This window comes from Octodon degus, unplaced genomic scaffold, assembly GCF_000260255.1.
Source record: "Octodon degus isolate 3935 unplaced genomic scaffold, OctDeg1.0 scaffold00244, whole genome shotgun sequence".
NCBI classification, from domain to species: Eukaryota; Metazoa; Chordata; class Mammalia; order Rodentia; family Octodontidae; genus Octodon; species Octodon degus.
This window is the reverse complement of record NW_004524820.1, coordinates 1,746,174-1,760,835: the sequence shown is the minus strand read 5'-3', so window position 1 is coordinate 1,760,835 and position 14,662 is coordinate 1,746,174. Positions and strand designations below refer to the sequence as shown.

Sequence of the window (14,662 nt, the reverse complement as noted above, 5' to 3'; positions counted from 1 at the left end):
TACGTAACACCTACCTAGTATGTCCAGCTGCCGTAGTCGCGCACAATTAGATGCCAGTTCTTCTATGTCTGTGTCACACACAGACCTGTTAGCTGTGAGGAAGAGTTTTTGCAAGTTTGGGAGCTGGCGCGCCAATCTGGCGAAGCATCCAGTGCTGCTCTGTAGAGTGGGGCACCAGCCGAGGTCGAGCTCTTCCAAAAGGGGACACCCGGAAGCCAGTTCTGCTATTCCATTCTCAGTAATATTCTTACATCTCCACAGATCCAACGTCTGGAGTTTTTTACACTTGGCTCCTATCATGCTGGCTATCACATCATAATCTTCAATCTGAAAATCAAGTAATTCCAACCTTAATGTTATGCTCAGACATGTAAATGATTTAGAGCTAGTCAGAACATACTATCATTACTGTTTGCTTTTTTTTTTTTTTTGGCGGAACTGGGGATCAAACTCAGGCCCTTGTGCTTGTCAGGCAAGTGCTTATTCTACTGAGCTACCTCCCTGGCCCCTACTGTTTGCTTTCACTTAAACATGCTCATATCCTTGCTAATAGATCTGTCCACACATCTCAAAGAGATCACACTTCTATGAAACAGCAAGAAACACCACTCACTTGTTAATGCATCTCAAGCAATATGAAGTCCTGAGTTCTTATGAAGAACTTGAGGACTGTGTGTTATTCTCTTTTTAAGCTAACAATTTTGACTTTGCTGCTTTACTTGGTGGTAGAGTCTAGCTTCTGCTATTTTATTTATGATTAACATACTTAGGTGAGTATATAATATTTCTCTGATGAAGATATGTACTTGGCACGCTCAAAAACTGTCTAATGCAGATAGTACTAATGAGGATAGTAGTTTTGGGCTAAGTAAGGCATCTTTGGACTGAATATACAACACAAAAATAATTTACAATACACAATAATAGGTTAATCAGCATCAGTTATCAGAGGTATTCAATATTTATAAATACAATTGTCTACTGATAAATAATTAAATGTTTCAGCCTAGGGAGATAGCTCAGGGGCTTAAGTGCCTGCCAAGAAGCAAGGTTCTGAGTTCAATTCCCAGTACAAAAAAAAAGCAATTTCTAAATGTTTTGATCTTCAGATTTATGTATTTGAGTATTTCTTTAAAAAGCTTCTTTTAAGAGATTTGAATTTATTTTAGTCGGGTATCAGTTATCACCAGGATTCAAAAGGTAACTGAATAATAAGCACAATGATTATTTCTTTTGTTAATTTGTTTATTGTTTTGGTTTCTTTCTTGTTTTTTTCAGTTACTTGGAAGTCAGTATCTTCACCCTGAATATAATCTTCAACACAAGTCTTTCCACATGTTGCTAACGAGCTCCTTAGCATAGTTCATCATTTTGTTTTTTCCAGGATGCTCTTTTTCTAGGTTGGGCAGCTCTTCTTCCAAGGAAGAAGTATACAAGGAGGAAGACTGGCCTAAGTCTGGCTCCGAAAGTGACGTCATTAACACAACAGGATGACAGGAGCTATTTTCTGATACAGAACTGGAAGAGTTGCTGGGAATATCTTCCCTGATGGTCACTGGCTGAAATTCCTTTAAATTTGATTTATTCTGGTACATTTTCTCTAATTTTGCCATAGTTTCTATGTGAGCAGCCTTCAGCTCCTCTAGTTTCCTGAAATACTCGTTAGAGTGGCAGATGTCAGAAATGCTCACAATGTCGCCATAGTTGATACTTCTTCCCAGCACTGTAGAGTTGGTGTCAGAATCAGCCTTCTCATTCTCCTCCAGCGAGACTGCCACCGACAGGGCCTCTAAGACGTCGTCACGCTCGCACTGGGCGACCAGCGCTCGGGTTTGGGGATTTACCGGGAGGTGGAGACTGGCGGCTGCCAGTTTCGCCTCCCGGTGCGAGGCTGCCATCACCCCACCTCGGAGGCCAAAGCGCCAGCGCTGGCCCCGGGTGGGTAAACTGGCGCGGCCTTCCGCGACCTGGCAGGTCTCCTGTTTATTCTATTTTCAACAAATACTTATGCCCTTACTATGTGTTGGTAGCACTCCAAATCCTACACACAGCAGTGTACTAAATAGCAGGCATTTTGTTCATGTATTTGAAAATCGTACAGAGACCAACAAATGAGTAGAATGATCCAGAGAGGGATACATGATAGAAAACAATGAAAGAGGATGATGTGACCAGACTGTCAGGAGATGAAGAGGGCACGGGGCTGCCAGGCTTTCTGAGCCAACGCATCCAAGGCACAGCAATAAGGTCCACACAGCAGGAATTGGAGACAAGGGACAGATCTGGGGTCTAGTTTTTATTTAAGAACCAAAGGTTGGTAGATGAGGTGAGAGTGGCCATGCCTTCTAATGTTCTGGTCTTCAGCAAGCACACCTGATGAAATCATGCCAAAGTCCAAGAGAAATAGGTTGAACATGACTATTCCTACAAATGAGTGTACCTGAACAACACAAAATTGCAGATTTAACAATTAGTACCATTAGCATCCTTAAAAAGAATTAACTAAACTTTCTGAAGCAATGATTCTGATTATGCCGAACTTATAGCAGGGAACTCAGTGGGGCATATGGTCTAATTCACAGTCAGCGCACTATAGTGAGAAATTCTTCCAAGAGGTTTTTCTTGTGATTTTTCACAGCATTATTAAACACATCAAACATAAAGAAATGCAGGAGTGGGAAGATAAGAACTTAACTTCATACCTTTACTGGACTGAAGGCAACCTACACTTAGTAGCTAATTATGAAGTTAGTATATTATTTATGTTTTTCACAATGCTTTCTCTTAACCTGCTACTAATAATTTGTTTCTCACTCTTTCTGGAAGTAATTGGGAGAAAAAGAAATATAAAATTCACTGAGTTATTTACTTTTATTTTGAAGCTTGCTTGAGCATTTGGCTGCCCAGAATAAATACTGAAAAAGTTTCCCAGCTTTCCATGCTGTAAAGTATGTCATATAATTAACTCGTGGGTCAAAATAAGAAAGCCTTAAAAGGCACATAGTTTCTAGAAATGGTGCTCAAGAGAAGGTGGTAAGCCTTTTTCCCTTCTAGGCATGCATCTAGGAAGTCTGCTTCAATTATTCACCTTTACCACTTCATTCACAAGAAAGGAAACTAAGCTGCACACAGTCATTTGCAGCTGAACCATATTTAGCCAGTATGCTTGCCCACAAACTTGTCAGAAGCCTTTGGCAGATAAGGAGTTGGGACTAATGGCTAAAACAAACTTCTCATTACTTCAGGGTTTTGTTATCTCTTTGTTCTCTGCATTCTATTATATGAATAATAAAACTTTAAATTGAAGATATGATCAGCTATTTGAGAACATAGTTTTAAAATTCTCTTTCCCAATCAGAGGAAAACTTAAATTTCCAAAGTCTCCCAAACATGTTGATGGCAGTGACCAGAATGTCACTGACAAGATGTTACTTTTCAGAAATTGTCATTACAAACTGATCAAACTGGCTTTTGTGATACAAAAATTAGTTTCAGGAAAAAAGTGACACCACTTTTAGTTTGGTATCTACATTGCATTCAATTCAGAGGAAGCACGCTGTTAGGAGTGCACTCAGAGATGACAGATTATAAATCACAATCATGTGCAAAGCCAACGTGGCATGCTAAGAGCCCAACCGCTTCACAAATAACACAAATCCAAAAACTGCTACCATTTTACTAGATAAATTAAATAACAAATAAATCATCCTCTTGCTCAACTCATTAAAAAGTCTGATTAAAAAACAGATACAGGGCCGGGTAGATGGCTTAGTGGAATAAGTGCTTCCCTGGCAAGCGCAAGGGCCTGAGTTCAATCCCTGGTTCGGCAAAAACAAAACAAAACAAAACAAAACAAAAAACCACAAACAGAGACGGGGGGGCTGGCCAGATAGCTCAGCAGACTAAAGCACCTGCTTAGGCAGTGGCCGGGGTTCAGTCCCCAGCCAGGGTCAATCCCTAGCATGCTGTGCTGGCCCTGTTCCCAGGGCACACTGAGATGACAACTGATACTAGGTGTGATGGCGTGGGCCTGTAATCCCAGCACTTGGGAAGCTGAAAACAGAAGAATCACTACGAGTCTGACCTACGTAGTGAGATCCTATGGGCCCTGTACTAAATACATTAAAAAAACCCAAAAACCCCAAAACCTAGCTACATATGGAATGACACTATGATCCAAGGTGAACCTTGTGTCACTGTCAGGGAGAACCTGGACCTGGCTGTGAAGTAACAGTGTTTCTATGACGCATGTGAAATGTCAAATCATGACCTGAGTAGTGATGCTAGAAATATGTGCACTAATACTTAATTTCTCTACCATGAGCTCCACTTCTTGGAAAACAAATCAATGATAACAATACAAAAAAATAACCTATTTACCTAAAGTAGCATTTCCTGCAGTATACAACATGGAAAAAAGTGGGTTCAATAGTCAGGTAAGGTTAGAAAACACTGGCTTAAGGAAAGACAATCTGTCCTTTTGTTGTAGCATTTATCAAGGTAAAACTCTAAAAAGAGAAGTAATAGCATCATTTTCTTATTCTGATCTGGAGCCCCCACTATGCCCTCACTTAACATACATTTAAAAAGTGAATGTCCTTTAGGAATAACATTCTATGAATGAATTTGGAGAAATGTTAACTAAAATAAATGCCATTTCATCGTATGTTACATTATTTCAACTTGCTTAAAGTATCTGTGGGCAGATACTAAGGTGCCTCTAACATTAAACAGGGTCCTTATCATGCTAACAAGCTCAGATTCACGTGGCTGGTCTGCTTTCAAAGAAACTGCCATCTACTGTCACTGGGCTCACGTAGAAGGTTCTCTAAAGGGAGCCAAGGAAGCCTATGAAAAGGCTTGCAAAAGGAAGAATTTGACTTGAAACAGTAAGGATCTAGTAGAGTCTCAAGATTATTTGGAAAATGTGATCACCTGGGCCCATGCTTGGAGTTTATCAAGATCTAAGCACAAGAATTAAAGACTGTGAGGGCACAAAGATAAACACACCCCTCTAAGGGGAATACTGGCTGCCTCCATTTCCAAATCTGGAGGCCTCTCTGAAGCTACTGCTGAGCGCCAAAACGTTTGAATGGGTTACAGGCGCTGCTCCTTAAATCCAAGCCAGTATACCAGAACATCTGGGGAATAGTGGAACCATCCTATCATTCAGGTCTTCTAACTAAGGTGGTGCAACATTAGAATGGTTTGGGGACCTTCTAAATCCTCTTCTGGTTGGCAATGCTGGAGGAAGAGTAATGAAATGTTTCACCAGAAAACTGGATTTTAGTGAGCATATATACACATAGAGTCTTACCCGAGGGGTTCAACAGTCTCTTAAGTCTTTGCATTACTTGTAAGCCATTTAACAATGAAGTGAAGATGAAAAAAATTTTAGTGCTCTTTCAGTAATGTATAAAACCAAAATTTTACATCCTCAAGGACTTTTGAAAGTCTCTAACCCAAGAGTCCTAGCCTTTTAGGTTTTATAATTCAGTAAAAATTTTAAAACAATGTCTTCTATTGTAGACTTAATCTTCTCATTTTGCCCACTAAGGACAGTCTGAAAACAAATTCACAAAAACAAGCTACTAGGGCAGGGAGGCACATGCGTAAACCCCCAACACACTGGGAGGCTGAGGCGGGAAGACTGCAAGTTTGAGCCTAACCAAGGCAATGCAGTGACTCAGTGAGACGCTGTCACAGAACAAAGAAGAGGGGAGGGAGGTTGCAGCTCAATGCCAGTGATTCAATTCTCAGCGCCAGAAAAAAACAAACCATAGCTTATCCACTTTCATCATTTCCAGGAAACAATCCAGTTGGCTTTGTCAAAAACTTAGCACAGCTACCAGTACATTTGGTATGGCTAACATCTTCTGCAAAGAAATCCAGAGAGAAATAGCTTGTTCAGGAAAAACTCTGGCTGGGGCAGACTGAAGTCATTCTACCACTCTGAGCAGTCCTTGCTTTTGCCGATATCTGTTCAAAAACATACTCACCACTTTAAGGAAAATATTTGAATGTGGGGTAAAAAGTAGTTAACCATAAACTGTGGTGGGTGCAAGGTGGGGAGGCCCAGGATAATATCCAGTCAGGGACAGAAAGAGAACAGGTAACTGACACTAAGGAACTTTCAAGCACTCACCATGACACAACTGCCCAAACTGAGGTGCTGGAGCTCCGAGCAGAAGTTCAATATGCTGAGCAGGGCTGTTTGCTGCCACCAGGGACCATGCCAGGGACAAATATGGAAAGTGCATGAAAATGAAACAAAGAGAAGAGGTCAATTAGACATTAAAGGCTGTCACTGCTTTTTCTGAAATACATCTCAAAACCTAGGTTACAGAGTCCACAAATGCCATTTAATGAGTCCCCTGGTGCTCGAAGCATTGATTGGCTTGCAGTCAAGGTAATCATTACTAGTCTCTACCTAAATCATCACTTTGTATATGGTTTTGCATGCCTTAAGAATATCTATATTCCCTATGACCTCTTCGTCTATTTCCCAGAGGTAAGCAATTTCAAAGTCTGGTTAAAAAGGTAAACTATTACACACACATACACACATACGCCAGTGACAATACTGAAAAACAGTGGCAGCTCTGACATTCACTGATCAGCGGCAGCCTGATAGAACTGCCAATAGAGTCACCCCAAATCAAGACTAAGCCTGTGACTTTAATGTCAGAGGATTCTCTCTGCTGACAAGGATACCAACAACCATTGAACACCTGTCAGTAGCAACGTGCTGACTGAAATGCATCTACCACTAGCACTTTCTAGTCATGTTCCTGCCATTTAAGCCCATGAAGCCTGTGCAATGAAAACAGTCTCACCACTAAAGAAACTCAGAAGTGAGCCTGCCAGTTAATCATAGCACCTAAAATAGTTTCTGAAAGTTCTAATATCAATTCATGACAGACTTCCTATGAAAAATTTTAAAAAATAAGACAAAGCAAATGCTCAAAATTCTAGTTTTTCTTTTATAAATTAGGAGGACATTATTTAAACTTCATGGCAAAGTTTCTTTCAAAACACTTGAACTAAATCATACCTAACAAATACAGCTATTATATAACCTCAGTTGGGTATTTAGAAATTGCAAATATCATTTGAGGCAGAGGTAAAGAAGGTGTTAATGACAACACAAAGCATTTGATCAAATTCCAGATAAGACTCTGATTCAGAAAATAAAACACAAAAATATTTCATACAAAATAAGGTTACTTAAAGCAAAAAGAAAAAGCTATAGCCCTACTAGACTTGTCTAATAATTTCCCTCATAAGCATTTCTTTAAATTTAAGCAAGAAAATGCTTATACTGTTTGTTTCAACATAACATTTATAGGATAATCCCATGTAGCTCTCAGAATGTTAAGATTAGAAAGAGTATATGAAGATAAATTAATTTTGAGATTCTCCAAAATACATAGCCATTTTTTACTAACATACAAGATTATCACATTAAGTCTGTTTTTATTCAAGTAACACATCCTTATAATAAAGTTGTCTTGTAAGATTTTTTTTCCATGAAAACGACCCAGAATATATTGAGGAGTTACTACAAAAAAGGGTAAGAAACTTTATAAATTAAAAAAAATATTTTACACAGAGAGAGAGAGAGAGAGAGAGAGAGAGACAAAGACAGAGAGAGAAAGAGAGACAGAGACAGACAGACAGACAAACACAGACAGTGTTTGGTATTTTTAAATTATGTACTATTAAAACTTTTAGAGTCTAGGGTAACATCCATATAGTCAACATTCATATTTTTCAATTCTTAACATTTTGATTTTGTTTCTATCTTTATTTTTGCAATCCTCCACTCATTCATTTAATCCTCAGAGGTAACTTTTATCACAATTTTAAACACTTGCCAAAAGTTTGCTCAAGGGTTATATATTATACTATACATTATATATATCCATAAATGATACTTTAGTCTACATATTTTTAAATGAAGAGAAAAACAACATGCATATATGTACTTCTGCATCTTCCACATCACTTTTGAGGTATTTTCCACATTGAAACTACATATAGTTCTAGTTCATTAATTTTCACTACTATATAACATTCCATTATATAACTGTATTTAACATATATTCTCATTTAATGGGTATTTGTTTATAACTTTTACTATTACAAACAACATACTAAATATGCTTATGCCAATATAAGGGACTGAATTGAGGGTTTAGGCTAGGCAAGTGCTCTACAAATAATCTATACTAGTCCCCCTTCTAGCTTTCCTTTTAAGACAAGGTCTCAACTAAGCTGACCAGGGTGACATGGAACGTTTGATTATCCTACTTCAGCCCACTGAGAAGCTGGGATTACAAGGATGAGCCACCAGGCCTGGTTTTAAAAAAAAATATATTCTTACATACACTTTCTTTTAAACTTATAGGAGAGCATTTCTCTGTAACATATAGAACAGCAAGAATTTCCAGGAGTTTTGGTATACTTTGATTTTATTAGGTTTTGCAAAATCAGTTCTCTTGAGTCCTTGAATTAATTTATTCTCCCATAAATTGTGGGTTAGGTTGTCACATCTTTGCAAACGTATCGTCTTTTTTGTCCCCCTTAATGTATGCCCCCAAGCCAATACAAAATGGCATGAGTTTGTAGGATTACTGTTAAGAGTATAAGTGAAGGGCTGGTGAGATGGCTCAGTGGTCTAAAGCACCTACTTAGAACAAGCTAAGCTAAGCAAAACACAGGGACCACGGTTCAATCCCCCAGCACCACATGCCAGCCGGCCCCGCCCCCTGGTGGGCTGAGCTGGCCACACACACACTAAATAAATATTTTTTTTTAAAAAGAGTGTAAGTGAAGATGAGGGACAGTGCATACGTTTATTTTTATTTTTATTTTATTTTATTTTGGCAGAACTGGGGATTGAACTCAGACCCTTGTGCTTGCCAGGGAAGCATTTCCTCTACTGAGCCATCTCCTTGACCCCTAGTACATACGTTTATTGGCAACTTGTATTTCTTGCTTTGTCAACTGCTCAAGCACGTCTTTGTTGGTTTTTCCACTAGGCTTTTTTATTCTGTTTGACAGGAATACTCTATGGTTGTTGGATATCAATCTTTGTCAGTTCTCTACCTTATCTATCTTTTCTAAATCTAAGACTTTTTTATTTTGTGTATATACAATCTTCTAAGATGTGAACATTTTAAATTTCTGTGATAATCACACTAACCTTTCTCCTGTTTTTCTGCTGTCCTTTCTTTAATAAGTTTCTCTTTACCCAATAAAGAATACTATCTTTCAGAAAACAACCTTAAAAATCTTTATTTTGCAATTACATTTTTAAACCAATGAACTGATTTCATGCATATGTGATAAGCTATCACATTTCCTTCCCTTCTTGTTCAAACTGTAATTTAAATACTACCTCATCCATTGATTTATGATTCTGTCATGTGGCAAGTTCCACAAATGTGTGAGTGAACTTAAGTTACTTGGTTTCATGGTCTATTTGGCTTTTCTTGCACCAACCCTAAGCCTAAGCCTAACCCTAATTCCTAATTTTCAGTCTTTGTAGTAGTTTATAAGGAGTCCTAAAGGTTTAGTAGGTTAAACACCCTCTTCTCATTCTTCCAAACTCTATATTCTTGGCTCTTGTTCTTTAATATAAATTTTAGGATCATCTATAAAGTTTTGTCTTTAACTTTTAAAAATGATATGTAAAGATTAGTTTTTCTTTCACCACTCCCAAGGTCATTAGTTAACTAACTGACTGGTATTTTACCTATTTCTATAGATGTTCATTGTACCTGATACTTTCTGACTGAATTTTTCTTTTAATAAGTTACCACAGGTGATACAATTGTACTTATTTAATCCACTTACTGAATGTAAATTAACATGTCAGACAATACCATAAATTCTTTATGTATTTTAATCTTCACAACAGCCTCACTGGTTATACAGTTAATTCTTACAAAATCATTTATTCATTTAGTCACTAAACATTTTATGTGCTCAGCATTTGGGATACACCAGGGAACAAAGGATAACTTATGAGGTAAATAGTATGGCCATTTATAGACGTGGAGTCCATTTACAGATAAGGAATCTGAATCACAAAATTAAATAACTTATGTGGTCTTTATATTTATCCTCAATCCTAAATGGAAGTTTAGCCAGGCTTAAAATGGTAAATTGACATATTTTTTTCAGCACTTTTAAAGTATTGTTCCTGTCTTTCCTTCCTTTCCTCCTCCTCCATCATCATCATCATCATCATCATCATCATCATCATCATCATCATCATCATCATCACAAGGTCTACAGGGTCTCACTACATAGATTGGACTCATAGTGATCCTCCTGTTTTCAGCCACCCAAGTGCTGGGATTACAGGCATGAGCCACCACACCCAGTCTCAGTTGCTGTCTCAGTGCACCCCGGGGGCAGGGCCGGCACAGCTCACCAGAGATTGAATCCCAGTCCCTGTGCCTGCCTGAGCAGGTGCTTTAGTCCACTGAGCTGTCTGGCCAGCCCTCCTTTCATATTTGATAAGAAATCTACTGGCAGGTTTTGTGAGCTGGGTCTTTTTTCCCCTTCATTTTTTATGATCACAATCTTGTTGTGCTGTATTTTGGTAAGGTTTAGTTTCATTTATTTTGTTTGAAAGATGAAAACAAAATCAAATGTTTTGTTTGCTAATATGGGTGCATACTTGACTTAAAAGACTCACAATTTCTACATGAGAAATTCTTATCAATTACTTATCTGCCACGCCTTTCACTGTTTTCTTCTGGAACTTTCATCGAATGAACACTGGAATTGCCAAGATACCAATTTTATAGTGTTTTAGAAATTATGTCCATATATTATTCCAGATGATAATAAGTAGCAGATGTGATGGTAATCTGTTACTAATATTAGGTTATTATGAAGGCTAATTTTATATATCAAACTGACTTGTCCACAAGGTTCACTAATATTTAGTCAAATATTATTCTGGATACTTCTGTGCAAGAGTTTTTGGATAAGATTAACACTTAAATCAGTACACTGAGCAAAGCAAATTACATTCTCTAATGTGGCTGAGCCTTATCCAGTCATTTAAAGACCTCAACAAATTTTAAAGAGCTGACCTTCTCCAAGTAAGAAAGAGAACTCTTTCTGCCTGATAGTGCTCAAACTGGACACTGGCCTTTCCCTGGCTTTAATTATAAACAGAAAGTCAGCTCTTTTGGAGACCTCAGCCTGCTCCTTTCAGGCTGGAACTATATGATCAGCTCTCCTTTACCTCCAACTTGTCAACTCAGGCTATGGCTCCGACCTTGGGCATCTCTCCCTCCCTCTTGCTTACTTAGGTGAAGCCCACTGTCACATCATGAGGACAATTACGCAGCCGACAGACTCTTATGCAGGAAAAACCAGAGGCCTCTGGGCAATGGCCATGTAAGTTTGGAAGCTGTGGCTCCAGCTATATCCAAGCTTGAAATGATTGGTACCCCAGCTAACAACTTGGCAGCTACCTCTGTAGGGGAATTTTCTGGTCTCCTTAGAGCCAGAACCACATAGCTAAAACATTTCCAAGATTCTAGACCCACTGAAACTGAGAACAAATGTAGATCTTCCTTCTTTTTTGTGGTGCTATGAACTGAACCTGTGAGTTATTTTATATCAGTAGGATTCAGAGTAATTGCTATATATCGGGATATAAATAATACAGTGGTTAATACATAGTAAGAATATATTTATGAAGTGAATCAGTAATGTTGCTTTGAGGATTAAAAAAAATATATATATGATATATAAAGAAGTTATGGTAGTCCCTGACACACCTTTTACTAACACAAGTACACTTTTCAAACTTCTAATTTAGCAGATCTCTGTGTCCAGTTTGGAATTAATTTCATCTATTGATTTTTTTAAAAAATTCCAATGACTGTAATTTATTTCCTAGATTTCAAATCAGTTCTTTTCACAACTATTTGTTTTATATTTGTGTCATAATTTCTAGTTTTTAAAAACACACTTCCATTTGTTTACTTCTTGAACCCTTACCCCTGAACTACATGTTTTTATTCTTCTTTTGTCTTGTAGATTTCTTCCAGAACCAGGACTTCTACTAGGGATATAAGGGTCCTGCTCTGAAAACACATGGGCAAAACGGAAGAACCAGTAGAAGGTTTGTCTGAGTTCTAATCATGAGATGTGGCCAATGCAATGGTATTGTCTATGTTTTTGGTACACCTGCTGTTATACTTTATGTATGGAGGTCACCAAAGCCTTGAGTGGTCATGGGGGTAGGCGAGCTTTTCAGAGGAAGATGAGTCTAGAGTTTATGACTGGTTCACTGTCTAGCGCTGGCACTGGTAGTGTGAGTGCTACACCCTAGGATGGGGAGCCTGCATACAATATCAGGGAAACAAAGAGGCTTGCTCCTCACCTCTTTTGCTCTTGCTGCTTTTGGCATCTTCTGCCACCATAAACTGCCACCCTTTAGCCACACCACCCTGCCTTGGAGTCAGCTGATTATGGACTGAAACTTTTATAAATGAGGTAAATAAACCTTTCCTTCCTTAATGCTGGGCTTTGGGTATTTTGTCTCAGGAATGAGAGAAAAGTAACTAAGACATCTTCTTAAACTAAAATCCTTCCTTTCTCTAAGACTCCATTCCAAAGCTGAAGTAGTCTGGACAGTCATACAGAGCCATCACCTAGCTCTCACTATCCATCCCTGGATAAAAACGATAAATTCTCTTGATACAGTTTTCAATAAAAATCTTGCTGAATCTATTCTTCAAACTAAAACAAACTTTTTTCAGTCAAAACATTATTAATTTGTACTGTTTCTTAGAAAAACTATACCCATTAATGCTTTTTAAAAGATCTTAACTTCAAGTCCCAGATCTAAGAGCATAACCTCCTAATGCACTTTTGAATGAAGAGTCTAAACATAGGTAGCTAGAAAATACCTTGGGATATGATAGATGCAGTGTTTTCTCTAGAAGAATTTTAAGTCATAGTAATGGAATTCATGGCTCAATACACTTATTTTGGCAAATATTTTATTTTTTTTTGCGGAACCAGGGATTGAACTCAGGCCTTTGTGCTTGCCAGGGAAGCACTTACTCCACTGAGCCATCTCCCCGGCCCCTAGCAAATATTTTATAAAAACTTAACCAGACTGCACATTAAATTGGGAATTAGAAGATTGTTTAATAGCACAGAGAGCTATTATGTTTTTTATCCTCATCTTAGGAACTAACAGAACAAAAGAAGATTCATGTCAATGACTTCAATCATCTCTGCTGAATAACAGGTGTGAGATCAAATGCTGAAACTGAAATAAGGGGATACAGGGTGATGGTTAAGGCAAGAGATGCTGTGAAGAATGTAACAAGGAGTTAAATTAAGATTTAAAATAGGCTGACAGGTACTAGTGACACAAGAAAGCACAAATTACCACAGTTTCATGGCTTTCTTCGACAGAGCTAATCAGTAATAAGCCACAGACTGTGAGAAGACCCAGGTTACAAGAACACATCTATGGAATCAATTTGCAATCTCTTTATAGCATTAACCCATTTTCTCCTGAAATATATTCAGAATTTTAATTCTCTGTGCTATTAATTCTCAGAATTAAAATACTGCTACTGATGTTAAGACAAAGGGGAGAAACTATAAAGAAATGAACTCTTCTTTCCAGGTACAAATTAGCATGCTCTGGTAGAGGTAACAGACTCAATACTTTGGAGCAGGAGTGGCCAAAGCCAGTCTAATGCCTGTTTTCATAAATAAAGTTTTACTGAGCACACTCATTAATGTGTTGTCTGTGGCTGCTTTCTGCACTACAACCGTAAAGAAGAATAGTTGTGACAGATACCATATGGCCTATAAGGCATAAAATATTTACCATCTGGCCATTCATTGGGAGAGTTTGCAGACCACTAATTAAGAGAATGCAACAATTCTACCATAATGACTACTGGCAATGCATCTACACATGCAGAATGTACACACAGATAAAACAAAGCTTGATTATTAAATGCATTATGAAAAATAGACTTAATGCACTCAGGAATAAAATGCACTCAGAAATAAAAAATAAAATAATGTATAAACCTCTTATAAGATAAATTATTTTAATTTCCCAAGTTCACAAATTCTATTAGTTAGTTCTGAAAAATTCATTGATAGAAGAGTAGTTCTATGAAATTCAAATGTAATTTAAATAGGTAGCACCTTTAACAATGCAAGGCAGAGTATTCATTTTCAAATGCATTTATAATTTTCTTTTATTTTGCAGAACTGGGGATTGAAGTCAGGTCCTTGTGTTTGCTAGGCAAGCACTTATTCCACTGAGCCATCTCCCTGGCCCCATGCATGTCTAATTTTCAAACAAAAAACAATTTAAATCATATGGAATTTGCTATTGTGACTGGATTAATGATGTCTTCTACAGGATCACCAAAACATACTCAAGTAAAAACTATCATCAATAGAACATATATACAGAAACATATATGTTTCACATAAAATCTACCTGTAACACTTTAAAAAATCTAATGAGAAGGCTTAGAAATACATTAACAGACCCAGTCCTAGCCCAGGTCCGGTGAGTGTGCGGAGAGTTTCCTGCTACCCTGCGCCGGCGGGACCAGTCCCAGCCCAGGCGCAGAGTGGGCCG

The 14,662-nt window shown here is 37.9% G+C and overlaps 1 protein-coding gene across 5 annotated transcripts in view; it reads right to left on the bottom strand.

Moving 5' to 3' along the window:
• The window catches only part of Fbxl4 (F-box and leucine rich repeat protein 4), an 83,542-nt gene that overhangs the window by 15,698 nt on the left and 53,182 nt on the right, over positions 1-14,662 (bottom strand). For all 5 annotated transcript variants that reach the window (XM_004645924.1, XM_023706173.1, XM_023706172.1 and 2 more), the window contains 2 exons: positions 6,146-6,217; positions 15-327 (listed from right to left, as the gene is read on the bottom strand). In XM_004645924.1, the coding sequence (XP_004645981.1) occupies positions 15-327; positions 6,146-6,217 (385 nt within the window). The remainder of the gene's footprint in view (positions 1-14; positions 328-6,145; positions 6,218-14,662) is intronic.